The sequence below is a fragment of the Onychostruthus taczanowskii genome, unplaced genomic scaffold (assembly GCF_017590055.1).
Source record: "Onychostruthus taczanowskii isolate IOZ18803 unplaced genomic scaffold, ASM1759005v1 scaffold167, whole genome shotgun sequence".
NCBI classification, from domain to species: domain Eukaryota; kingdom Metazoa; phylum Chordata; class Aves; order Passeriformes; family Passeridae; genus Onychostruthus; species Onychostruthus taczanowskii.
This window is the reverse complement of record NW_024498873.1, coordinates 1019791-1047069: the sequence shown is the minus strand read 5'-3', so window position 1 is coordinate 1047069 and position 27279 is coordinate 1019791. Positions and strand designations below refer to the sequence as shown.

General features: G+C 36.2%; 1 protein-coding gene and 1 long non-coding RNA gene across 6 annotated transcripts in view; one reads left to right on the top strand and one right to left on the bottom strand.

Moving 5' to 3' along the window:
• Positions 1-17210, top strand: part of LOC121333362 — a 26198-nt gene extending 8988 nt beyond the window's left edge. The window contains exons 2-6 of one of the 2 annotated variants that reach the window (XR_005952275.1): positions 1209-1365; positions 2951-3212; positions 9071-9233; positions 13212-13267; positions 16853-17210. This is a non-coding gene — a long non-coding RNA (uncharacterized LOC121333362). Of the gene's footprint in view, positions 1-1208; positions 1366-2950; positions 3213-9070; positions 10876-13211; positions 13268-16852 lie in introns of those variants that run through there. The other variant, XR_005952274.1, reaches the window with a different exon arrangement.
• Positions 1-27279, bottom strand: part of AUH (AU RNA binding methylglutaconyl-CoA hydratase) — a 112528-nt gene that overhangs the window by 4207 nt on the left and 81042 nt on the right. For all 4 annotated transcript variants that reach the window (XM_041399629.1, XM_041399627.1, XM_041399628.1 and 1 more), the window contains 3 exons: positions 3780-3967; positions 2448-2498; positions 628-675 (listed from right to left, as the gene is read on the bottom strand). In XM_041399629.1, the coding sequence (XP_041255563.1) occupies positions 628-675; positions 2448-2498; positions 3780-3967 (287 nt within the window). The remainder of the gene's footprint in view (positions 1-627; positions 676-2447; positions 2499-3779; positions 3968-27279) is intronic.

Genomic DNA, 27279 nt, shown 5'->3' with positions numbered 1-27279 from the left:
TTAATAGGGACAGTGGGGTTGGGGGGAGAGGGGAAAGTAGGTTTTGGGTTTCTTGAGGGTTTTTTGGATGGGTTAATTTTGGGTTTTTGAGAGCAGGAAGAAGGTTAAAAATCTGATTACCACATCTTAAATAAGCATGTAACGCTGACAGTTCTATTTCCATCATAAAAATCTTGTCTCAAAGTCTAAGAACACCTAATCTCAAACACATCATTCCCATGTTTTACTGGCAAAGAGGTTTGTCTCAAATTTTTGTTGGTCAGCGCATATGCCATTAGCGCAGGTGTTACCGAAGTGTCCTTTGTATTCTTTCATGTTAAACCAAAACAAAGCAAAAGTGAGGCAGTCCTTGGACTGGCATGGTAGTGTATGACTGGCTACGTGTATGGCTGGTACTGCTTCATTACCCTTCACCCTAACAGTACTGGTACCGATGTGTCCTGAACTTTGCCTCCTCCCTTAAATTCCTTACAAAATCAGACCAAGTAGATGGAAGTTTAAATAAAATGCCTAAAAATTTGCAGAAGAAATCACAAAGCAATTTCTAGTTAAATTTCTGCATGTTTCATAACAGGCATCAACAAAGCCTGTTTTCTGTGTTTTCTTCATATAATCATATTTACATACCTGAGCATAACAAGCTTCTTCAATTGCTAAACCTGTTACTAAGTCGACCTGAGGAAAAGAATACAATGATTTTTACAAGAATTTTTTTTATTTATTATATATTATTTATAATATGTAAATTACAGCTCACAGCTAACATAAATATAATGGTTTTTACTTCTGCAAAGTTCTTCTACACTAACATAGAAATGCTACACTTACATTTGGTAAGAGTGGTTAGTATTTCTGTAACAGACTCCTGATTTAGCCATACAACTAGCACGCACTACACTCAGAAAATGTCTGCTCTTTACTACGAGTCATCTGGTCAGGTAAAAAACATTAGCTACCTGCACATTTATAATAATTTCATTTACTACAGAGGAAAAGATGCACTGTATGATTAAGTAAAATCTTTTCTGAAACAATGTATCTTCAAAATGTCATATAAGAATAGGATAGCATGCCACAAAATAAACACAAATCTAAGTTCAAAAGGATTTAAAACAGAAAAATAAAGAGGACCATGTCTGCCCTGCATCATCATCATCATCATCATCATCATCATCATCATCATCATCATCTATTTTTAATACATTTAGTTACTTTGTGAGCTGTCCTGAACATCTGAAAAGGCTGAATTTTGGCCTCACTATTTCTCCAACTGTCTCAAGCACCAGATCCTACAGAATTCACTAGCTCTCTTCTTGACCACTGGAAGGACTATGGCTATGCACCACAAGCAGTTTTCAAGGGGAGGTAAGTTATAGCACAAGTTATCAAAGGAAGCCATGAAATCTGTGCCATGGTAGTTTTGTAACAACAGCTTGGACAACCACTTGGCTTGATTGGTTTTGATATAGTAGATCTTGTCTTGGGCCTCAAGACTGAACTAGAGGTGATCATTCAGAGTCCCTCTAACCCTATCATCCCTAATTCTTTAAACACCATTATTTTGACCTTTCAATCCACTATATCTGTAGTCAGACAACTTAGCTTGTAGCATTTTGAACATTGTGTATTGAAATAAATCTCAAATTCCACCATTACTTGCTATGGAAACCTAACATACTCTGTGCAATGGCATCCAAGTTTGATTCTCAGGCCACCACTTACGGGTGTTACACTTTGCTGAGCTCACTGGCTGCTTTTGTGACTTTTAATAAAAAAGGACAAATTCATCTTCTTGGATTCAGACGCTGCATGTGGTATGATTCTCTTTCCCTTGTACCAGATTGAGATACCAGGTGTCTTGGTGCAGAGCCTAACTTTAAAAATGAACAGATCTGCTGAACTCAGCATTAGGATATGTACACCTAAAGTAAAACACATGTCCAGATGGGATTTTAAATGAGCTTTAGAGACAGGTCAATAGTGTGGCAATGGAGTGGCAATCAGAATCAAACATGAAATCAGGTTCCAGGTACAATTTTAACACTGCTATTAAGCTATTAAAAAATAATATACACTTCAGCCTTTAACTTTATCAGTTACTAAACACTGAGAGCTTGACAGACTTAACAGAGTATGACTTTGATAATTTTTCCCACCTGAGATTTGAAACACAATTTGTTCGTAGTAGTTTATGTTTACTTTCTACTATTAATAATTAGCAGAGTACACTACTCTTGAGGTTACTAAGTCTTGTTACAGAAATCATCACCTCAGGAGTCTGAGATCTAAAAAATTATATTTCATTCTTTAGAAAGTTTTGACCAAACAGACTTTGAAAGACTACACAATGATAAAATAAAAACAGTTCTAGAAAAAGAATTCCACAGCAGTACAACTGTGGCCAAGCTGACTTACAGTCTACTCTCATGGAAAGTACAGATCCTTACCTCCATTCCCTGATTGATAGCCAGTTTTGCAACTCTCATTGCTACTGGTCCCTAAAATGAGAGAGAAAGTTTATTTACATGTTATCAAAACCTGCAAGATTTGTAACTGAAGAGTCTGCACACCAATAATCTTATATTAGGACCATCTAGACTTTGGACTCTGTTAAATTTACTGTATATAAGTCTTATATCCTAGACTTTATCATTATAGTAGACACTTGCTTCTAAACTGATAGTTTGAATATTAAGAAAAAGTAAAAGTATACTATTTTCAAAATAACCTAATTATTGTGTTTGGTTTATGTTTCAAAGATGCTGAGTATGTCCACATTTGTCAAGCTTTATCAATTTCCTTCAAAACAAGGCTCAGAATGGCCACTTTAAGATACATGATCATAGGTCTTTGCAAGGTCAGTCCTATATTCCCACTACTGCACAATAGAGACATGTGAAAATATGTCATCATGAAATAAAATTAACTGATACAAGCTTCAAACCTGCAGTATGCTATAGCAAAGCCTGCTCTGGTCAAGTGATGACACTCTTCCGTGAGTGGCTGAGATCCCCAGTAAGCAGAGGGATTCCCACACTCGCCTCCAATGTGCTGCAGAACTGCAAGACATCTTTGGGAATCATCTCAGTCCTGTGCCTATCCATCAGCATCAGCTGCTGGATATTCAGGCCTGCTGATTTGGGAAAAGCCAAATGCTTATGAGGCAGTACTAATAAGAAGTTGTAATCATCAATCAACTTTCCAGAACCACGGTATGTTAAATTTTTTACTGTAATTGTCTTTCAATCAAGGTGCTCAAGACACAAGTAACCACCAATAAATGCCATATTTAAGCTATAACATTTTACATTTCCAATGAAAAATTTTAGCTGTTACACCTGTGATCCAATAAAGTCGTTTAAAACTATTTTCTTTTTCTGCCTTCTATGAATTTTCTACCTAAGACCTTTTTTTTCCTTTTAGGCCTCCCTTCTGAGGAGTTCCACAGCAAAAAAGTAACTATTGAAATAATTGCTATACTAAAAAATAAAACCTGTATATTTTTTTGTCTTGTTCAAAAGTTGAAAGCCAGAACACATAATGAAAACAAAGACCAGATCATGGCAAGATGAGTTCTGATGGAGGTTTTTTCCTTCACTACGAAATAATTACCAAATACCACCATTCAATACAATAAAGAAAACTTCTGATTACTTGCTACATAATTAGCACAGCTTTTTTATACATAATGTTGACAATTCTCTTTAATAAACTTGTTTCTTTTTCAGTGTTATTATATGGTAAAAACTAACAAACAAAATCAAAATAATTTCTTATACCTGAGGTAAGAATTCTCTCGCCAGAGCTAATGCTCTTCTGTATGCAGCATCCCCTGCTTCATTCTGTTCTACCACATGGCTGATCAATCCTATTGATTTTGCTTCCTCACCATCTACAATGCGTGCAGAGAAGATTAGTTCTTTTGCCAATGACACTCCAATTGTGCGAGGTAATCTTTGTGTCCCCCCTAGAGTTTGTAAAAAGACAAAATGCAACTATTACTTTCCCATGTATCTATACCACAAATGTAGATGCCTTGGTCATTTTAAGTGTTTTCATTTTAAATTCCATAAACAATTACACAGACATACAGAAATTCTACTACTACAAAGGCATTATTAAGTACCTTCTTCAGTTTTTCAGACTGCATCTAAATTGAAATAAATTGCCCCATTTCTTAGAAAGACATGTAAGTAACTGAAAATAGGTACTATTAACAGAGATTCTGTCCTATTACAGACAAGTTACCTTACTCGTATCAGCCAAAAGCTGAACAAAAACTACTTGACAGCAATTAACATATCCAAACCCTCTATTTCTTTTTAATGCTACATATTTTAATGACATATATACTTTATAAGCCCCTTCTAAAATTTGCACCTTAGGACAATATATTTACATGTAAACTAAACCAAAAGCGCTACTAGACAAAGTCTCTAAGAAGCCCTGGTTTTACCTCATCTTACTACCATATAATTGTTGCAACCTTAAAGCGTAATTACAAAAAGCTAGGGAAGAACAATGACAGGTGTAGACCAGTGGAGAAAAGCATCTAACTTTATAACAGTTAGCATTTCTTAGCACATTAAAAACTTCCTTGAGTTATCAGCATTTTCAGAAGGTCGATAAGCAGTAACTACATTAACCAGAAATGAAGATTACTTAGCTGAACTAACAATTAACTTTTGAGAACTAACAAACAACAAGAATGTGGGAATAATCATTATCAAAATGGAAGATGTAGATTCAAATCACTGAAGCACGTTTATGAATTAAGACAGCAGAAATGGCCTTTATCCAGGAAAAAGGATTTTGAAAATCACAAAGTCTTCCATTTTGACATGGATCTGAAACAAATACTCAATTTATACAAACAATTTGTAAGCAAAAATTTTTTTCCAAATAGTTACTTCTGTAAGAGCATGCTAATATATTTAAATGTAAATATATGTATATATGCAAGAGGAATATTTATAGGAGTTGTTCAAAGCCATGTGGTTTAAACAGTGTGTAAATATGTGTGTTAACTAACAAAATATTTTAATTTCTACTACATAATGTGGACTTAGCCACCAGTATTTTATTCAAGCCATTCAGTTCTCTTACTGATGTTTCCTGAAAATACTTTCAATACATTATGAGATAAACTGACTGAAAACAAAGTTTTTGTGATTTAATGATTCAGCTTTCAACTATTATTTTTCTGAACCACAAGCTTCAGTACAACTGTATTCTTTTCTATAAAATCAGATCTGCCTTTGAACATTTTACAAAACACAAAACTGTTGATAGTTAGGAAGATTTCTGCCTTATGCCTTTCTAGAATAGTAGAAGATGATGGCCTATAACAAAAACTGAGTTACATTTTCCAGGCAAAAACTGCAGGAATTAAAAAAAATATTATAACAATTACAATAAAATTTGTAGAACAAAAGCATTAGTAAATAATGTGATATTCTCTATGATCTTGCAGTGCTTGAGAGGATTTTAGAAAGTCAGTCCCAATGGTCAAGGGCAACAGATATTCAATAAATTCTGCTAATTCTGCTAATTTCTAAAGCTAAGCCAGTGAGAGTGCTAGGGTAAAATTTTGCTACCAGCACAATTTAGAGACATTTTTAAGAAAGGGACAAGGGATGCACATACAGGAAAGTAACCCCACACTGGATCCCAAAAAACACTACAAACCCTGAAGCATAAGCCTTCCCTTCATCTTGGCTTGCCTCACTGGCGACATTCATGGAGAATGACTAAGCTGTATCTATCAAATTTATACCAGACGTACATGCCAGAAAAATGTGAGCTGTGTTTTCAAGAAACTCACTGCTTGTCACACTGAGCTGTTCCACCACCACCATCCCCACCAAACATTTATTGGATTTTTTATTTAAACATTGAATGTTTTTTAATTTTTCACCCAAATAAGCCATCACACTAATCAACATCTATTCTTACACATATTTTAATTACACATTGGAACATAGCAAATGTCTGCCTTATTATCCTTAAGAATATTTTAGTCACAAATTATTCCTTTCATGGCAGCCATGGAATCTAGAAAAGCATTCAGTCTGGCTTTTGATTAAAGAAAACTACTTGTCCAAATCATAAGACCTGAAAACATTTGAGGCTGTATTTACTGACTCTGTATCTTCTGCTTCTTTCCTGCACGTATTCCTAGTATTTTTCTTTACTTAATTATCTGCCCCTTCCGTTACTGTTTTATCTCTTCTATTACTGCTTTACCAGGAAATGCTGAAAACAAAGTTTCATTGAGCAACAATATTTCATAACTTTGACCAAACAATGGATATGTTGAAGCATGAAAGAGTGTTTATAGATCAAAAAAACTGTTCTTGCCAGTGTCTTACACAATAATGATTAAAGAGGAAAAAAAAATAAAAGCAGACTATAGTTGTTTGGCTGCCTCCTACACTGAAAAGCCATTAAGCAGAGGAGTATACTCTTTGATTAATATTTACAGAACAGAAGCCAACAGTTCACTGCATCTATCATATATATTCAGTAGTAGGGGTAACAAACTTGCACACAAAAAGCTATAAGACCAAATTAATCAAATGCAAACAGCACACTAAAATACATCCAACACATTGAAGTTGCATCCATTTATGAAGAAAAGATGGAGTATGCCACAGATAGATGTTCTGTTTTGGTAATACACAAAGAACACATAGTGTCTGCCAACTATAATCAGAGCTAAAGGAAGTAACACCCAGTCTTCAAAGACGTTACTTAACCAAGGCATTTTATCTAAATGTAGTGCAGAATTTGACGGGAGAATAGTTGTTTCATCTTCACAAATTTAATGGCATGTTATTTCAAGGACAAGTGATCTGGTATTACTCACTGTGCTGATAAAAGCATTTAACATACAGTTGCAATGTAAATGTGCTTTTACCTGAAATGGCATAGAGTCAATGTTGTAATCATTGCAAATAGCATTTTTAGACATATTATTTCATATTTAAAGTTTGTTTACTGTGAAAAGACACAGTAAGCAAAAGAAGGCTAATTTCTGGTACAAAAACTATTAAACAGTATTTTTAAAAATTTAACAAATAGTTGATTTTGTATGAATATTTATTTACTGTGAGTAATTAATCATTTACAAAATATGTACACAACTGGTTTGAATTAAGGGAATTACGTGATAAATGCCCAAGAGTATATCCAACAAGATGAAGCAACCAGCTTACTGGAAATAGATTCATCATTCTGGCAGAGAATATCTACAGTCAGTAGTTTCTCATAGCTGACGGCACTGTCAAAACATATTGGAAAAAATCATGTTCTGACAAAAAAAAAAAAAAAAAAAAAAAAAAAAAAAAAAAAAAAAAAAAAAAAAAAAAAAAAAAAAAAAAAAAAATTCAAAATGTTATTCAATAATAATCCTGTTTACTAAATCAAGTAAAAATCAGTCTTCCTATCCTATCCTATCCTATCCTATCCGATCCTATCCTATCCTATCCTATCCTATCCTATCCTATCCTATCCTATCCTATCCTATCCTATCCTATCCTATCCTATCCTATCCTATCCTATCCTATCCTATCCTATCCTATCCTATCCTATCCTATCCTATCCTATCCTATCCTATCCTATCCTATCCTTTGTTTGATTCACAGCAGATGAATTTAACTGACAGGTTTCTAGCTTTCTTCTTTTGAAGAGTACTGTGCACATCTTATATTTTATTAATAATCAGTGGTGAAACCAAAACCAGTCATCCACAAACCTTCTAATTAGAAGTAAAATGTATCCTTGTGGTTTTTTTGCATAAAACTCTAAATAGATTTTTCACTCTCTCATTGAAACTCATAAAAATATGGAAAGCAGAAAGCTACTGTTTATAATAATGAATCTTCAACAATGTAAGCTCACAAAAAAACCTAATATGGATAAAATTATTATTTTGGTATAACACTTTTCAGTCATGTTATGTCCTGTTTAAAAGTCTCTGTAACAAACATAGCTTCCACTGTTAAAATTCCTACCATCTGTTGCTAAGTTAAGAAGTTTTCAAAATACAAAACATGCTAAAGGTCTAAACACTGTACCTGGATAACATTTAATGACAATTTTCCAACAGACCATTTCCAAGATTAGGTCTCAGTCTTGAGAAGTTGTATACATTTTAGTTAATTTACATCCAGGTATAAATCTTTATGGGCTCAGGCATCCCCAATTTTCTCACAGAAGAAGACATGAAGAACATGAAGAGCCCTTCTCCAGCACAAACCAGAGAACCAACTAACAACCAAAACAAGCTTAGACTGGGAAAGACACCCATAAAGATGCAAAATATGACAGGATGAAAACATGCTGGAGAAGAAAAGTGATGGAGAAGAAAAGAAACAAAACACTATTTCTGTAAGAGGAAAAAGAACTCTGAGATGACAAAGAGCAGGCGGTAGTTAAGGCCACTCATATATGGCCACGCAAGTCTTTGTTTGGAAAAAGACTGGAGATCTGAGGAAACACTGAGGCAGTGGCCTGAGTCTGACTCAGAAGTTGCTCCAGGGTTTGTAATGACTGAGGAAAGAAGTTTTTTTAGCAAAATTTCATAGTAGGTTGCCCAAAGGGTTCACACAAATCTGGCTTGTCAACCAAGCCAAAGAAAGCTCCACAGACATGCCAGACACAATCTCCCTAGCTGAGGTCCAAGAGGCAGGACAACTTGCTGTCTATGCCAGCCTGGCTGCGGCAAACCCCATCTCCAAAACAGCCCACTTAATTTGCAAATCAGGCCTTAACTTTCACAACACATTCTATTCATCTGCATCTACGGACTGGTTTATTTAAAAACCTATCTGAAAAATACCTATAACAAACTGCCATGCGTGGGTGGCTTGAAGATGACAGCTTAAATCAGAAGAATGCAGTACTTGGCTTGAAGATGTATGAATGCCTAAGATGCATGAGAGGAAGTGTAAATAAACTTTAAGAATTCACTAGCAGTTAAATAATTACAGCTTTTGTACTGAAAGATGAAATGGTCATGTAAATTAGAAAAAGTAATTTATTTTCAAAATAAATAATTGTCTTGCAGATTGAGAAAATAGAAGATTGTTTCCTAGCAAATGGCTGCGTATGTGAAATGGATGCAACCAACGAAATGCATCTGGAACCCAAAGTTTATAAAATGGACTCCACTTCAAAAGGGATTCTGCACCTGGCATAAGGACTCACTCCACATTTCACTCACAAATATGGTACAAACAACTCCACTGTCAGACAAAACACTGTTTGAGAAGCACAGATCAGTGTTATTCCCCATGAACACCCAGGACCTGTGACTCCAGGCAAAGCTAATGCATACACTGACAATATTGTTTGTTTTTAAACTGAAATTATTTGAGAAAAAAAACCAAAAAAACAACCTCAGAAATGCCAAAGACTGTTCATCTACTTATTAACCTCTACTTAAGTGTACGCAAGTGCAACAAGCATGAGCACACAGAGATACTCAGTAAGACCATGTGCCTTCCTGTTACCCCATATAGGAGCTTGGTATTTTGTTGGATGATGCAATCAGTCACCTTAAACAAAATTCAGAAGTAGATACACATAAAAACTTAAGTCTTCTTGCTGCAGATAGATATTAATGGCCCACAAGAAGGCATTTTCCAGTTTCAAAATTACACCCACAGATTTATGAAGTCATTACTCAGCTGTAACAACAGGTAGGAGGTTTAGACCAGTGCTGCACTGTATGATCCTACTTCATAAATCATGTGGGGTTTATGTGTAATAAACTTTTATTTAACTTGTATTTTAAATAAATAATTTTACTAGTCCATATTCTTATACTTTTCAATTGACTATGACAGCTAGACTTCATTTGATATGAAAATCAAGACAAGAAAGAAACAGACATGAGAAAAATTGGCCCTGCATCTGTGGGGTCCTGCACTGCACTTACTAAAAAACTTAAAAATATATTTTAATTAACATAAGTCATTAGGAATAGTTTGTATAAAAACACTAAGGTTCAACAAGATTGGGAACACCACTTATTTCTGTTATCTGGCTTCATCCTGCTCTTCAGGCAGGACTGTTCTGAAGTGAACAGAGACCACCGCTGAACACTTTGTGCTTCTACTTGTGGCTACAGACCAGCTGCTGGCTCCTAGTTTCTGGATCTCTCAGGGCACTCCTACATGCAGATCCTTTGACCCTTCCCTGGCAGCAATCCATCTGCTTGACTAAAGATTCAGTGCTAGAGCTCTCCCAAATCCTCAGCAGGTTAGGAACATTTTACTGGAGCCTAGAGACATCAAAAACTCTATTACTGCCTAAGTCCTTCAGAGAACACATGGTATTTGAGCAAGAAACTAAAATTTAAAAAAAAATCTTTAAATAAAGGACACTTTTCTCTTGAAATCTGAAGAGAATCGTGGAATCTTTAAGGAAAAAAAGATTAAATGACAAGGATTGTAAGAGTCCATTAGCCTGCACGGCCAGAAATTTGATGAGCAAGCATGAACCTACATCACCTTCTTGGCCTCAGTCTCTTTTCTCTTTCTTTCCCAGACAAAATGGTATTTTTTAAAAGACTTACTACTTTTGTTTCATTTTGTGCCTGCAATGCGTTTCACCCTAGTTACTGCCAGCCTTCTTCTCTATCCAGACTCACTTGTAACATTTATTATTCTTGGAAGTAGACCACTGAAACAACTCAGAAATTGAAAAAATTTATCACACCTCCATTTTTAATCCTAGTCAAACAGGGTTGTATCTTACCATCCATCTGTAATTGAAGGTCACACAGAGAGCTGTAGGTGTTCTGTGGAGCTATCTGGTGAAATACCAGAAGTAAGATAGCTTGCAATGTGTTAGCACGGCCATTATGCCTTTTTATGTTACATATGCTCTCTCAATCTCTTTCATCTGTTTCCTTGTCATACATCTCTATTTCTTTAGATGCTTTTAAGATTCTAAAACAACATTTCTGGTGAAGCCAAAACAAAACAAAAAAAAAAAACCAAACCAAAACCAACAAAAAACTGAAACGAAAACATCATAGTTTTACAACTTGTTTCCTGTTGATTAATAAGTGCAGGCATTGAACTGAACCCTCTGAATATTAATAGTCCTACCTACATCTGAAAAAAACTTATTAAAGTGAATTTATCCCTCCTTTCTAACCTGTTGCTTGTACTCAAGCCACATAGTAATTCATACCCATGAGACTTGTGTGAAAGAAAACCGTGGTTATTTGAACAGACAAAAATAAAATATAATTAATAAAAATGAGACCACTAATGTGACAGTGATCTCACATTGTACCCACACTGAATGTGTGGAGTATGCTTGAACAGAAGCAATTTTAATTGTTTTGCATGGATAATTCCCCAGCCCTGGTAATAAGTACAACCTCTCCTTATTGGTTCATAACAGAACAGAAGGCTAGGTGCAGCTGTGAGCTCAGGCTGCTACATTTGAATCCCACAATCTCACCCTCCTTTGACTAAACACAGTCATGATCACCTACAATACCTGGCTTAGGTCCCTAAATATGAGAGCAATGGTGTTTTCTTGCAAACACGCTGAATGGGAAAGAAACAACTACTTCCCTTTCAAAAATTAAGAAATGTTTTCTGCAAATATAAACTACATACAGCTGATGTTCAATACACACAGAAAGGAAGGCAGGGTATTGGGAGACAGACACTTTTAAAGAAAAAACACTCAGAAATTGAGGGTAGGGAGTAAGCCTGAAATTGCAGGGAGTTAGAACAGATGGCTGTAATTGGAAGAAGAATTTTCAGTGACCCTGTACAGAGCTTCTAAATGTCTCCTTTTTGTGCAAGATCATCACTCTGTTTCCTAGAAACTGGGCAAATAAGGGCTTCCTTTACCTTGGAAGTTTTCTAGAAAAGTCTAGAAAAAATTCTTAGGACCATCCAAATTCCCTCTGGCCAATAAATATGTTTCATCATTCTGCATAGTAAAGGAAGCCAAGAAGCTATGAGGACCACATAAGGCCCAAGACAAGAGGAGAATTTCACTCTATCCATAATGAACTAAGCAACTCCTTCTGTCAGGTATTCTTCATATTAGCATATTGAACTAAAAGGTCAAAATTAAACTTTCTTCATCCTTTTTAGTTTAGATAAATCAAGTTTCAATGTAGTTACTCATATTTCTTGATGCTCAGATGCAAAATAATGTCAAAATATGCACTGAGGTAGGCTTCTGAGAGACTGAATTCTTAAAACACTCATGTCTCTGTCAACTACATTGCACTCTGTTCCAGTTTTCTTTACAGTTTCACAAAACTGCCAGAGCAAGAATTATCTTAGCATTATTAAACTCAGTCATCTGATTAACACTGTCTTTCCAGATCTCAATCTCTTATTATAATATAAATAATATTAATATAGAGTTGTTAGCAAAAAATTACAAAGTATTAAGAGCTTTTGTTTTCATGATGAAAAATGGAGGTAAAGAAGGAAGGACAGGAATCTACTATTTCTGGAATTCAGAGATTTGCAATAGTTGGCTCAAACAAATCTCCAGAGCCAGAAAGGTTCTGTGAAATAATTAAGGAAACAGTACTCCATAAATCATTTTGTTCAGCTTGTTTTATGGTGAACTAACTTGTGCAGCTGTTCTTCTGAGGCAGACTACACAACTGCCATTTCATTTGTTGAATTTGCTGTATGCTGAAGAAAAATGCCAGACATAAGAGTGAATTCATTAGGAGTTTGGAAACTATTTTTCTTTCTCATATAATACAGTCATAAATGAATATGAAATGGAAATAATTAGATTCTGTATTCTTATTCAGTAATGAAAATTCTCCAAATAAGTAAACTACTCAATTAAAACAGAGCTACACAATTCATACTGGTATAAAAGATATATTTTTAATTTCCTTCAAATTTAACATTGACTATAAGGAGACCAAATTTAGTGCTTTGTCTTGCGTTGGCCTGACAGGTTGATGCAACTTACTTCACAGTCATCAATCCCATGGCAGCTGAAAAAGGGTACAAAACAAACTAGAAAGCTGCGCTCCAGTATCAAAGATATCAGATGTTTCATTATATCTTTACATTTCCTAGTTGAGAGATCAGGAGATGGCTTAGTTGTGTTTTCCAAGTACCCTTCAGTGATAATGCCATGATGGCAACTATACAATATAATTCAAATATTTTTGAACAATTGCATTTTATCTGTTACAGGATAAATGACGCATAGCTGTATTTTGTATGAGTATCCTACTGTACCTCAGAAACAAGTAAGTTTGATTATCTTTTAAGCTTAATCAGGTGGTTTTGTTTATTCTTTTAAGTAGAAACAAAAGATTATCACTTTTGATCTTCTGTTCCTCAAAACCCTTAAGTACTTTATAGTGTAGTAAAACCAAAAGTTTAGCCTAATATTTTCTGTCTTCTATGTCTCAAAACTCCTTAGTAGTAATGCTTCTTAAATACAGAAAATGTCCACTTGTAATATTCATAAATGAGTAGTTGGGAGGGTTGCTATTTTTAGGTATTTATTGACACAAAAAAGTGCTAAAACTTGTATGCACTAACAAAAGCTTTTTTCCTCCCCGTTTCCTCCCCCTCAGTAACAGCTCATACTCTTACAGCTCTTGATATACAAAGACATGGATTTCTTTTGCTTGAAGGCTAAATTTTTGAATTCAAACCAACTGCTCTCGAAGTATAAAATAGGTTTAATATTTTCAGTTTGCTCTAACACATTATATACATATCTGTGAACAAGGGAAGTGAGACACATCAGAATCTGTTTTGCAGCCTCTGTGATCATGACTAATCCAAGTCCGGTAATCACTGTAAAGGCTAAATTTGCTTTCCTAAAAGCAGAGCGGTGGAATCCAATATGATATGTTACAGCAGACGTGGAAGTTTTATGCTTACAAATCTGCTTACACCTGTTAAAATTTACAAACTACCCAGGAGAATACCTCAGTGTATCACAAATTCACAAATGTGAGTTTATTTAAAAAAGTAGAGATTAGTATTTTTGTTGCCCACTTAAAATTGTGTCTAAAAAGTCAGGACAATTAGGGGATGAAGGAAGCTGTTTGCTGGATTTTCACCTTGTTAACAAAACAAAGCTGTTTATACTTCTTCACTACGCAGAAGTTTTGGAAAAAGCAAGCTACTTATCATCACCACAACACAGTTTCCTCATAGATACTATGAGGAAATCTATTTCCAATAACATTCCTGTAGGATGAAGCATTATCACCTTCATGTACTTTTTATATGGAGAAATGAATAATTGTTTTCCCAGACCTAGGCTAAAAAATGTAAAGGAAAGATGGAATGATGTTAATTTTACATAAGCAGGAAACAAAATATACAAAATTTTGAGTATTATATGATCAAAGGAGAAACATCTACTTTATAAAGGAGGGGGTCAGTGAAAAAATGTATCATGTTTCATAATGCTTATGCACAAAGGAGATAATTTCAGTCAAAAGGCATAATAGTGACAGTTGAACTTGTTACAGTTTCTCCAACTATCATTACAAAACATGAATTTACCACTAAGTGGAGTATTCAGACATAATTTTCTTTGAGCAGAGCACAGGTGGGTTTTCTGTAAAAGCAGCTCTGCTTCCTATCCATTAATGTGTGTAACTCATTTAAGTTCACCAGACTCTTCATTGTGAGGAAGCTTAACCAAGATGACAGTCCAGTCCCCCACTGAAGCATTGGCAAGATATAGCTCTGCAGTGGACTGACCAAGATTAACATGTTAGGTTTACGAAGAAAGAAGTGCTAGGCTACCTGGACGGTTGACTGCAGGACATCAAGCTCTGGCCAAAGTGAATGCCCAAGGCCATTAGCCAAAGGAGAAAGTTTGCCCAGAAGCCTGACAGCTCTTCAAGGTCCTCCCAGTGAAGGGTCCAGGATCAATGGCCGCTACATCAGCAGCTCCAAGGCCCCATTTAAGATAATTCTCAGGCTTTAGATGTGGCGGTGTGTAGAAAGAAAGGTTTCAAAAACAGCTAGCCAAAGTCTAGAAACCCACAGACTTCATACAATTGATTTCTTACCTTTTTATTTCATTTGCATCTTACTAACTCCTGCCTTAGCTTAATGTGTCAAAAATTTTCCTACTTCCTTCTGCCATATGAGCTATCATTCTTAGGCTCCTCAGTTGTCTTTATTCACCAAAAAAAAAGTTCAGTGCATTATATACAGCTTTGTTTCCCTCCTGGAATTACTGTCAATTTTGTCTCACCAATTTGATTTAATTATGAGATTAAGTTACTTTGTAAGTTTAGCAGGTTAAAGTTGAAGGTTAATAACTTTCCTGGGTTCTGCCAATTCGTAAGAAATGGGCTGAGGCAGCATTTCACACCCTACTGCTCAAACTCTGGAATTGAATACGAAACCTGTATATGGGGATCAGGTAACAGTAAGAGAGTCTGCAAAAGAGTAGGTGTTAATTATCTCCGGCAGGAGGAGAAATAGCTAAATGCTACTTGGTTCAATTTTCTAGTACCCCCTGCAGGTTAATACAAAGGAGTAGCATTTGGCTTCAAAGTGAATGGCATATATATCCTGCCTAATTAAAATGAAAATAAGACCAAAGGTCTTTTATGTTGTTATTAATATTTAATAAAATATTTCTAGGCTTCTCTGTGAAGAGAATACCAAAGGGAGTTCTGACTGTATTTCACCCATCTCCCTAATTTCAAGAAATGATAGTATCTTTTGCACAATACCATAGTACCTACTATTATTGTTGGGATTATACTTAATAGTCTTCCTTGTCTTCAGTTTCCTTGCATACATATCAAGTTATGCAGACTACTCACACTCCTCTGGTCAAAGAGATAACATTGACAGTTCATTTAATTTAGCTACTTCAAGTGCAAACTAATCTTCCTAAGATAAATTCAGGATTCAAAAATAAATATGGAATTTTGTGAGCTCTCTGAATTAAGGTGCCATATTTTTCATTTCTTTTTGCATTGTCTAACAATCTTGTGCTTTCTACTATTGTGCAATCAGTTTTCATTTCACACCCATATTAATTTCCTTTGTATGAAACAATAGGGTAAGCAGATTATTACAGATTTCATTTTTCTTAAGTGCTAAAAATGTTAAAATCCATTTAAAAGTTAACACTTAATACAAAGAATCTTAGCAATATCATGCATTTATATTTCTATTTCAGGCAGTGCTGTTGGCATCATCTTTATTATTGTAATATAAAATTTTGTACAAAATGTTATTTTTATTTGGACATAATCTCTCAAGTTTTTTAAAAGCTCTTCCCTTTATAAGTATTATAAAGAGTCCAGCAATCAGTTCATATTGCTAGACTGGTCACAGGTTTTCCTAGTTCAGCCAAAAAAGTTCAGCTGTACTTAAGAATGAAACTCATAGGAAAATATGACTTGCTCAAAAAAGAGAGTAAAGAAAAGGAAAGGGAAGGAAAAGAAAAGGGAGGGGAAGGGAGGGGAGAAGAAGAAAAAGAAAGCCGTGTTTTGAGTTACTCTAACATTTTGACATTGGAATACAGAGTTAAATTTGGCTTGACTTTGGTAGTAGTGTTATTTGCAAGAGGCACAATATATTTGGGGAACTTACTTTCAGTCTTCAAAAACTTCTCATTATGAACTGCACCAGTATATATGCCCATGAAATGCAAGAATATACAGAATAAAGAATGAAGAGTCGGCCTAAAGCTTTACAAGCTATATTGTACAGTTTTGTGCAAAATTGCATCTAAGTAGCTAATTTTTGGGTGCTTCAATTTTCAATCTTTGCCAAAATGCATTTTACATATGTCTGTATAATCTTCAAGGCGTTGTCCCTGTTTCTGTTTTTTTCAGAATCTGTATGAGGAATCACATAAAGCAGACCTTTTGAGGAACCACATAAGGAATATTATCTTCAGCTGCAAAGTCCTGGATTTCTCTGCTGCTAAAAGAGAACAGTAAAATTTTCCTACAGCAGCACTGAATGCCATGTAGAGCACAGTACATACTGCAGTTGGGAATGCTGATGACAGAAGAGTAATATAACCTGCAGGATGACTGTATGGGAGCATTCAAAAATATCAAACTGATTTATATTGAACTAAGGAAACTCGAAGTTAATTAGATAAAGCAAGTTAAGTCCATTCTAACTGAGAATCATTTGCGTCCACTCCACACAGGTTAAGTAATACTTAAATAAATTTTGAAGTGACTACCCTCTTCCAGCATACATAAGTCTTCAAAAAACACTAGCTCCATTCCCAGCTCTGTAAGGGACTGTGTTTTAGCAACGACAGTCATCTCTAGTATGTTCCCATCCAAATGTTTTTGATGTACTATCTGGACACCCTGTGCCCTGCCCCTTTTCCCATTTCCTTGCTGAGTTATCAGCCCCAGTCCCCTCCTCAGTGCTGTGTCTGTTTAACTCCCTCAGCTTTTCTCTCCCTCAGATACTAGTTCCTTAAAACCTTGCCCTTTAAGTTCCAGGATCACCTACCAATTTCCTCCTCTTAAAAAAGCTAATGTAACTCCTCCCAAACCCCATTTCTTCTACAATTTTGCTTCCTGTTGAAGTACAGTTTCCTGCTAACAAGATCCTGAGCTGTGTCTTCCTTCCATACAGTCCCCATGAGCTGTGAATATCCACTGGGGTGCTCTGCATCCATCCATACACCATAATATGGTGGGCATTGCAGAAGGGTAACCAAGAGCACAGGCAAAAGCCTAAGATTTCTGCCTTGGCACCTGACTTCAGCCTCTCAATACAAGCAAAATAAAGCTCAGGCCTGGACAGAAACAAATAAATGTCATTGGGAAGCAGTAAACAAATAAATAGTACGTGAAGACTCAATTGTTTTGCTCCAGTCTTCCCACATGTCTGAAGTGGACATACCACAAAGACAAGGACTGGAGCACCAAAGTTCTTCCACCATAAGAGACTGGGTTCATGACCACCTGAGGAACCTGAACAGACATATAAGTCTGTGGGACCTTATGAATTGCTTTACAGAGTCCTGAGGCAATTGGCTGATGAGACCCTGAGATGAGTTTAGCTGGTCAGAGCCTGGTGCTAGTAACACCATGACTGTGGGTTCAAACCTCATATGGGCCATTCACTTAGAAGTTGGTCTTGATGATCCTAGTGCATCCCTTCTAGCACAGGATATTCTATAATTCTCTAATTATGTAGTTGCCAAACCACTCACCATGATATTCAAAAAGTCATGTCATTCAGGGGAAGTCCCTTCAGGTGGGTGAGAAAAGGGGAAACAGTGTACCTATCTGGGAACTAGTGACCCAACAGCCTCACTTCTACTCCTGGGAAGGTCATGGAATGGATCCTCCTAAAAGTTCTGAAGTACATGTGGGACAGGGAGGTGATTCCAGGGAGCCAGTACAGCTTCACCAAAGGCAAGTCCTGCCTGACCAACCCAGTGGCCTTGAATGATGGAATTATTCTATCAGTGGACAAAGAAAGCTATCATTTATCTGGACTTCTGTAAATAATTTGACACTCTCCCCTTTAACATCCTTCTCCCTAAACTGAAGAGATGGATTTGATGCGTGGACTGTTTGGTGGATGAGGAATTTGTTGGACAGTCACATCCTAAGGGCACTGGTTAACAGTTCAATGTCCAGATGGTCATCAGTGACAAGCAACATCCCTCAGGGGGTCTGTATTGGGACCAGCCCTGTTTATTATCTTCAGCAATGACACAGACATCAGGATTGAGTGCACCCTTAGCAAATAGGCAGATGACACCAAGCTGAGTGGTGCTGTTGACAAACCTGAAGGACAGGATGCCACCCAGAGGGACCTGGACAAGCTCAAAAACAGGACTCGTGAATCTCATGAGGTTTAACAAGACCAAGTGCAAGGTGCTGCACCTGGGCTATGGAGACCCCCAGTATGAACACAGGCTGGGACAGATGGAGATCAGCCCTGGGGAGAAGGACTTGAGTGTGCCGGTGGCTGAGAGGCTGGACATGACCCAGCCATGGGCACTGCCAGCCCAGAAAGCCAAACGTGTCCTGGGCTGCATCCAAAGCAGCGTGGACAGCAGGGGAGGGAGGGGATTCTGCCCCTCTGCTCTGCTCTGCTGAGAGCCCACCTGGAGCCCTGCATCCAGCTCTGGAGTCCCCGCACAGGAAGGACATGGACCTGCTGGAAAGAGTCCAGAGGAGAGATACAGGAATGATCCAAGGGTTGGAGTATCCCTCTTATGAGAAAAGGCTGAGAGAGTTGGGTTGGAAGGCTCCAAGGTGATTTTATTGTGGCCTTTAAATACTTCAAGGGGGCTTACAAAAAAGAGAGATTTAGTAGGGTCTGTTGCAGTAGAACAAGAGTCAATGGCTTTAAATAAAAAGAGAGTAGATTTATAGTAGATGTAAGGAAGACTTTTTTACAGTGAGGGTGGGGAGGTACTGGAACAGGTCCCTACCACTGAAAGTCCAAAGCCAGGCTGGATGAAGATTTGATTTCCCTGTTTTAGTGGAAGGTCCTTGCAAGCTTTCCAAGGAATCTCATGTCCTCCTCTGAGTATCTTAAAGCTTTCAGAGAGAGGTAACGTCCACTCAAGCTATTCTTTATGTTTTTTCTTCCGTATAAAGTAGTTCTGTATCACATATCCAGTGTTGTTTCTTGCAATAATCTGACTTTAGAGACGAAACTGTACCACACAGCAATCTCTCTTTATCACACACAGCACTGCAACCAGAATCAGTGGCACAGACATTATTCTGTAAAACAACTCAACTCATATATATATTTATTTCATCATACCATTTTAATAGTTTCAGATAGAAAGTTACAAGAGTGAATAATAACTATCTTTAATTTATTAAATTTAAACAGATTAGTCAACTTGTAGTGTACTTTTCAAAATAAACTTTGAAACACCAGTGCCATTGAAACATTAGAGAATCTACTTTGTTTTCTAACTGCATGCGTCTGTCTTTCCAAATCTAGAAAATCACAGCTGCAACAAATATATAATATATACACATTACATACATATTTGAGTCACTTTGAGATAGCATTACCAATTAGGTTTGTACAGAGCTCCTTCTGGCTTTCTGAAACTCTTTGTGCCAAGAGGAAATTATAATTTTTATTGACATTCATAAACAAACAATGGCTTATGTTTAAAGCAAATTAGTGAACACTACACAGAGAAATGTAACATCATGTTTGCACTTGTTAAGAGCCATTACCCTTTGCATTTGCAAAGTACATCAATGTTTGACATGAGATATTGGAGATGCATAGATCCACATCTCCAGGAAATCAGTTGGTACCCTTACATTCAAAACAACCACTTGCCTTAGCAAATTGTTGAATTGAAGATTTACAACTTTTCACTCTCAAGAGCACCACTCTCAAGAGAACTGAGGAACTGCTTCAAAATATGAACTTTTTAGACCACAAAAGTTCTCAAATGCAAAATGAGGAAATTCCAGCTGGAAAACTAAAAATATGGCAAGAAATCCTGAACATAATGAGCAATTCCTTTTCCCTCCTGAGCAGTCCCTCAAGACAGTTTCCTCAAAAACCTTAATTAAGAAAGGTTCACTCTTCACCACATAGATTTGTATCCATCGAAGTGTTTCACTTTCATTTCTGAAGCTGAGATATAGCAATATTCTCCAAAGTTTTGCTCCCTCAGTCAAGATAAAAATAACACATGCTAACGTCATACTTAAATATATCATGTCCCTAGTACAATCTTGACATATATTTATGTAAAAAACCCATACCTACTGGTATGATAACCTTTCATGCTTGCATTCTGTATGTGTCACAGAATTTGTCAGCACTGGGGGCTTTCCAGTTATTTTCTTATTAAAGTGAATGGAAACGGAAACTTAAAAGGGCAAGCTCGATGTAACTGTGGGCATAGTGATGCATATGTTAACAGGAGATACTAAATATCTTCCAGAACAAGCTATACAAAGTGCATTTTCCTATTCATTACAATCTGCAGCAACACAGTTTGATGATAAAATGTCATCCATCTGCATGCTTCTCTAAATGCTCCAATACCCTCCTGCATGTCAAACACCTTCACTTCAAACTTTTAACTTCTGTTGACACTTCATTAGGGAACATTTTGAAAATCCCCTTGATTTTAAATATATGCATTTTGAAACATAGACTCTCTGGAAGGCTTTTAGCAATTCTCTCTTGGTTTTGAATATGAAGTTTATCTTGCATCTTTTAATTCTAGTTTTTGTACACTCGAATAACACAAAAGCCCTCAAATGTCAATTCAATGAGCACTCTAGAGCCCCACTAGTCTCCTAGCAATTCATATATTGATGACAGGGCTGAACTAAGGACCTTAAGGCCTCCAAAATTCATGCCTCTGCAAAGCCTTGGCATATGATTTCTAGGCTGAGATATCAAATTCATTCAAACTCCCTGCTGTAGAGCTAAGAAATCTTACAGACTCTACTATGAATTTAAAAAGCATGTCAACTTCAGAAGGAAAAGGTCTTAGTCAAGCAGGTAGGATACCTAACATATAATGGTGCATATAAGCTCTGACCAGAAAAAAAGAAAAAGAAAAGGATTTAAAAATAACCAGCATCTTTCATGGTCTGCCATGTTTCAATCCAATTCTGATTAGGATTTCATTATTTTTACTCGTATCAGCCTAGCATGTCATTGCTCATCTCAGAGCTCAGTGAAGTTGTACAGGAGTGCTCCCCTAGCAGCACAGTGTAGATCAGGATGCTCACACTACACAACTGAAAGCTGAAATTGTCAAAATACAGAACTCAGAGTTGTGCTAAGATGTCTAAAATTTTGATGCATCTGGTCCAGTACTAGTTTTCAATTCTCTAATAAATTTGCTGCAGTTTTTTTCAATGCCACAGATAATTTCTGAAATTCTTATTTTAATTCTGATACATCATTACTTTCCTCACAATCATTTAACATTTTTAACAGATACTCTGCACATATTCATGTACTGCCTACATAAAGGTAGTTCCTATAGAAAATCAACAACTGAAAGGATATTTTAAATAGCTGTATATTATTTGCATTTTCTATCTGTCCAAGATTTTCTTCCGGTCATTACTATCCTAGCTGTAGTGTATTTTTTATGTCTGACTATAACTACTAAAACTATTCCTATAGCTCACAGATGCAACTGAAATGAAAAAGGATACCCTTTTCAAAAGTGACAGTACTAAAAGTATACAAACACCAACTGGAATTCCATAGTGGCAGATGTCAGTATTTTATCATTAATTTCCTCCTAATTCAGAAGGCCCTGACCAGGTGACTGAACAGTAATATTTTTGTCATGAGTTTCTTTCTTATTTCACCTCTAAAATTAACTTTCCAAATAGAGAATTTTGTGGTACTTGAAAAAAATCTAGTAGAAGAGGCTTTTGAGCTACATACAAGTAATTACGTCTTAGGTTCAACTAGAAGCTGAAGAATGAAGCAACATACTGAAATTCTTCCTTTGCTCTTGTTACATGTCAAATGCAATTTTCTACAATAGTTACACTGTGACTGTATTTTGTTCCTTTATCACTGAAAGATCATCAGGAAGGGATTTTGATAATTAGTCTTACACACCTGTGCTTTAAATAGATTACAGAAAGAAAAAGTAATTTAAAAGCTTTGAAATATATCTGCTTCTTATTAAAAAAATATTATTTTTCAATTTTGGCTGATTATGAAGGTACAGTTAACTATTAAAACATTAATTACTTGAACTGCGAATACAGTACAAAAGCTGTTTCACTTATTCCTACAGACTTCCCAACATGTAGCACCATTCAACAAGTTACTGAAACCATCATACTCTGAACCACAAGTGAGTCATCATACACATTCCATCCCAGAGGATCAAAGCTGAAATTTTACTTTGTTCAACATGAAGTCACCAGAGTTTAAAACTCATTTTAATTCACCACATAAAGCTTGAAGCTGTCACTGAACATCCTACATGTCTGTAAACTATTAAATCAAACCATTTGAAAAATATGATCTGTGCCTTCTAAACTGCTTTACACCAACAGCGCAATTTGCCTTTTCAGACAAGTCATCATCTCATAAGACAATATTAGGGAATGTGTTCTTTTAGGAAGGGCATGATTAAATGGCTTCGGATGCAGTTAAACTCCTAGTTTAAAAACTACTGGAGCCCAGCCCAATTTAAGACATTGACAAAAAAAGCTCTGTACTTCTTCATACATCATACAAAATGTAAATACACAATTATCGTACATGATAAGTGCTGCAAACACAATGACATTACAAGAAAATTGTGATGAGCCCATTAAACTGGTTAGTGAGCCCTGAACTACGTTAAATGCATATCCATTACATCTACAGATTGCAGTAATTCATTTTATTGCCATAAGATAACTCTTCATGAACAGTACATTTTACAAATTTCTTTCAGTGAAATAAAATTAAATAAACATTTGCTAATAAAGCTATTATAATAAGGATATTAAAAGCTATCTTTATAATTTTCTGAATTGCTGTTAAAAATAAATTTACTCATCAAAGAATGATTGACTGATTGTTTAAAAAAAAAGCTACAAAACAGGTATTCAGGGCTACCTATTTTTTAAAGGAATGTCTCAAATACTGAAAAAAAAGAGATGAAAAACTGCTTAAATGCACACTTGAAACACCTGAATGCCACTCCTAAGGTTTGAACAAGAAGACTTATCTTCTAATTGCCTTTGTTGACTTTATGAGCAGACTAAACAGAAACAACCACTCTAAAAAATCAGAAAAAGGTTAATCTGATTTTACTCTTCTATGTAAATTGATAATTATTATATTGTTTTGGACTGCACCTTAGCTCTCATATTTTAGAACATACTTCTAGTATCACATTCCCACATGAGTTAGCAGGAGCTGCAATTCAATTACAGAACACAGTCAATTACTCATGAGAAGAGACTTCAGGTTATTGAACTATTTATTCAAAGGTAAGTATTTGTCCAATTGAATGCAATGAAATTTCAGCAGCAGTCATCAAGTAGAAAAACTGGGCATGCAAAAAGCCTCATTACAAATTCCCTCTGCAAATATAAATGCAGTAAATACAACACCTCAAAGGTAAATGAGAAAAAACTCCAGAATGTCCGAAAGTGTATGTAAAGTGGAAGTGGGAACAGTTCACTTAAGAACAATATAGAAATACCAACCACATCAGCACAAGTGGAAGTAAGAGCCAGACTCAGAGGGAAACAAGATCTTCTCTAAGCATGTTAGCACCTTAAAAAATTTAACAAAAGAAATACATGGGTCTCTGGTGAGTAAGGTATGAGACCAAGCAAAAAAATGACAGGGAAAAAGTACAGCAAAGGTCACAGTGCTTTCTTTGCCTTGTTTTTCATTCATCTGCTCCCTGGCCATTCAGAGTTCCTCCTGACTATCACAGTGGTGTCTGTGGGACTGAAGTACTGCACACAGTAGCAGACGACTGGATCGTGAGCCGATGCAGAACTGCACATTTCCAAGTCTCCAGGGACAAGACAGAATGCATCTAAGGGTGCTGAGGAAGTTGACTCATGCCACTGTGATATGAATCTCTTCTTCCAAAGGTCACAACAGTCAAGTAAAGTATCCTGGAAGTCACTTGTATTTTGCAGGAGAAGAAGTGCCTAACCAAGCTGACAGTGAGATGGTTGACTCAAAAGATGAGGGGAGAGCAAAGACTGTAATTTACCACAAATTTAGAGATTTTTTGTCGATCTACCAAAGTAGTAACAACAAGTGTCCTTGTTGTTATCCTCAACCACCTAAAAGATAGTTATAGAAAAAACAGAGAACTACTTATCTCAGAGATACACAGCAAAAGACTCATATGGAAAAAGCACAAATTGCAGCAAATTAAATTCTAATAAAATAGACAGAAAAAGGTCTTCATAATGAGGGGGATTAAAACCATTAGACCACTGGTTGGTCAGAGAGGCTAAGAAATTGCCTATCTTTATGATACACCAAATGACAACACAAGGCCCTGATTAACCTGTTCAAAATTTCAAGGAACTGATCTAACAGGGAACTGAAGCATATGTCCTCAAAAGTACCTGCCCAACCAAAGTTACTCCATCATTCTAGAATACACAAGAGAAATTCATCTGACATGGCATCAACCTTAGTCAACCTGACAGGTCCAGCTGTTCCAATAAGAGGCTACTGCTTCTCTAAACGCCCTTGAGGTTGCTTCTACGACTGATCCCTGCACTCAGAATCAGATTCTCGCAGTCTGATGTAGTCAAAATTAGCCTAAGCATCTTACATTGTAGGTTTTTTGTAGACCTTTTATTTTACTATCATAAAGAAGAATTTGAACAGGCTGTTCTACAAATAGATCTAAATGGGTGATGACTTCTGGCAGGAGGGCAAGATGCAGCTGAGGGTATGACAGCAAGCGGTAACCTCTTGACACAGCTGCTTGCAACATGCTGACGCCCTTCCATGTAACTATTCAAATTGTTTAACCAACCACCTCAGGAAAAAGTGCATCATGACTAGGTTGCCAGAGTTAGCATTCAACAAAGCAACTGTTCTTTGTCAGATAACATAGAGACTCAAATAAGCTAATGCGAGTGAGGTAAGGAGCAAGGACCAAGAGAGCAGAAAATTAAAAAAATGTGTGAGTTTTGTCAGTACTTCCCTCACTGCACAGAGAATCCAGGCACCGGCAATGATGTAATGATCATTTTAAAAAAAGTGGTACTTAGACCATTCAATCACTTAACTACCAGGTCGTTGTCACATTAGAATCTACAGATCCCTCTGTGCAAAATCACCTCAGTGGTACAAGTTCTGAACAAAGCTTGTAACAAAGCAGGGGCTCAAGGGGATGAAAGATCAGACAAATTCATAGAAGCAGAATCCCACAAGAGTTATTAAAAATATACAAAACTCATCCAGCTCAGAAAACCCTGAATCAAAAAACCAGAGATTGGAAAAATAATAAAGTGAAGTTTAATTTATAGATGCTTGCCCTGTGGGAGACAAGACAAGAGACTAGTCAGACCTTTGGGGCATGCAATACAAGCTCTTTGGTTCTAAAGTCTCACTTGCTCAAATAAGCCCCATCTGTAAGTGGAGAATCGTATGTGGAAAACTATAGCCTCTATACATCCTTGTACTTGAAAGTTTAAATATGAGCTTATAGACTTCAAATAGTTCTTAAACTTCTCTGTGGACCAATCAACTGTCAAGGAATGTTAGACTGTGTGTACACCAGGAGACAAAATAATTAACTCAAAAACATTTAGTCTGTTGCAGTTTCTTTAGCAATGCATTTTAAATTCTGTTTGATTTTTAATTTTATTCTTGTTGCAATATAAAGAAAACAAGACAAGTGTACAAAATTGTAAATCTGTGTCAGAAACAAAAGTCCTAATAACATCATCATCTATGCCCTAAGGGACTCATTAATGGATCAGACAGAAAAAGGAGGCCATAACATAAAATGGTTTGCACAATCACCTCAAACAGTGGAGATTCACAGCTCAAGATGTGTACTCAATCAAATGTACTCTGATTTCCTTTAGTAGTTTCTTATAAGTCCTTTAACAGTTCAAAACCTTTTTTCCATACTTCCATTGAGCTTCATTTGCAGCATCAAAAAACTGCAAAAAATTCTTCAGGTCAAAAAGGTCTGTCATAAAGATCATAAGTAATGTATTGAGAGAATATTGAAAACAGTTATTTTCTCTCCACCTAGAATATCTTGGGAGTGTCAGAGGCATTCTTTCCTAGTCCTGTTGAAGGATAGAATGGGTTTAGATTACAGTATATACGATTTTCTTTAACACCTCTGCTGATCAGTGTATGAAGATGAAACTTCAGCAAATTCTTCATTCTCTAGATGTCAAAGACAGGGTCTCTGCTCTGTTTCTGGTCTTGACATTCCTCTCTTTGCACTTCTTGTTGACTCTATCCTGCTTCTATTCAGTAAAAATATCAGCATAATGCTTTTACGGTTTTGTTTTATCTATCCATGAAGTCTCACTCTGTACTGTGAGATTTAATCTGCTTTTTGAAGTACAGGAGTAATTCCAGCCTCCGCCATTCACTTCTCATTTTGTGAAACAAGCATCATTGTGCCTTCTTCCTTCACACACCTCATGCTGGAGAGTCGTCTTGTGGACTCAGTAACTATCCTCTTCAACTCGGGCCTTCAATTTTCTTTACTCTGATGTCTAAAGGAAACTGAAGACTGAAGAGACTCAAAACATTACCTATCACACATATTACAGTCTCATGATTTCCTTATATT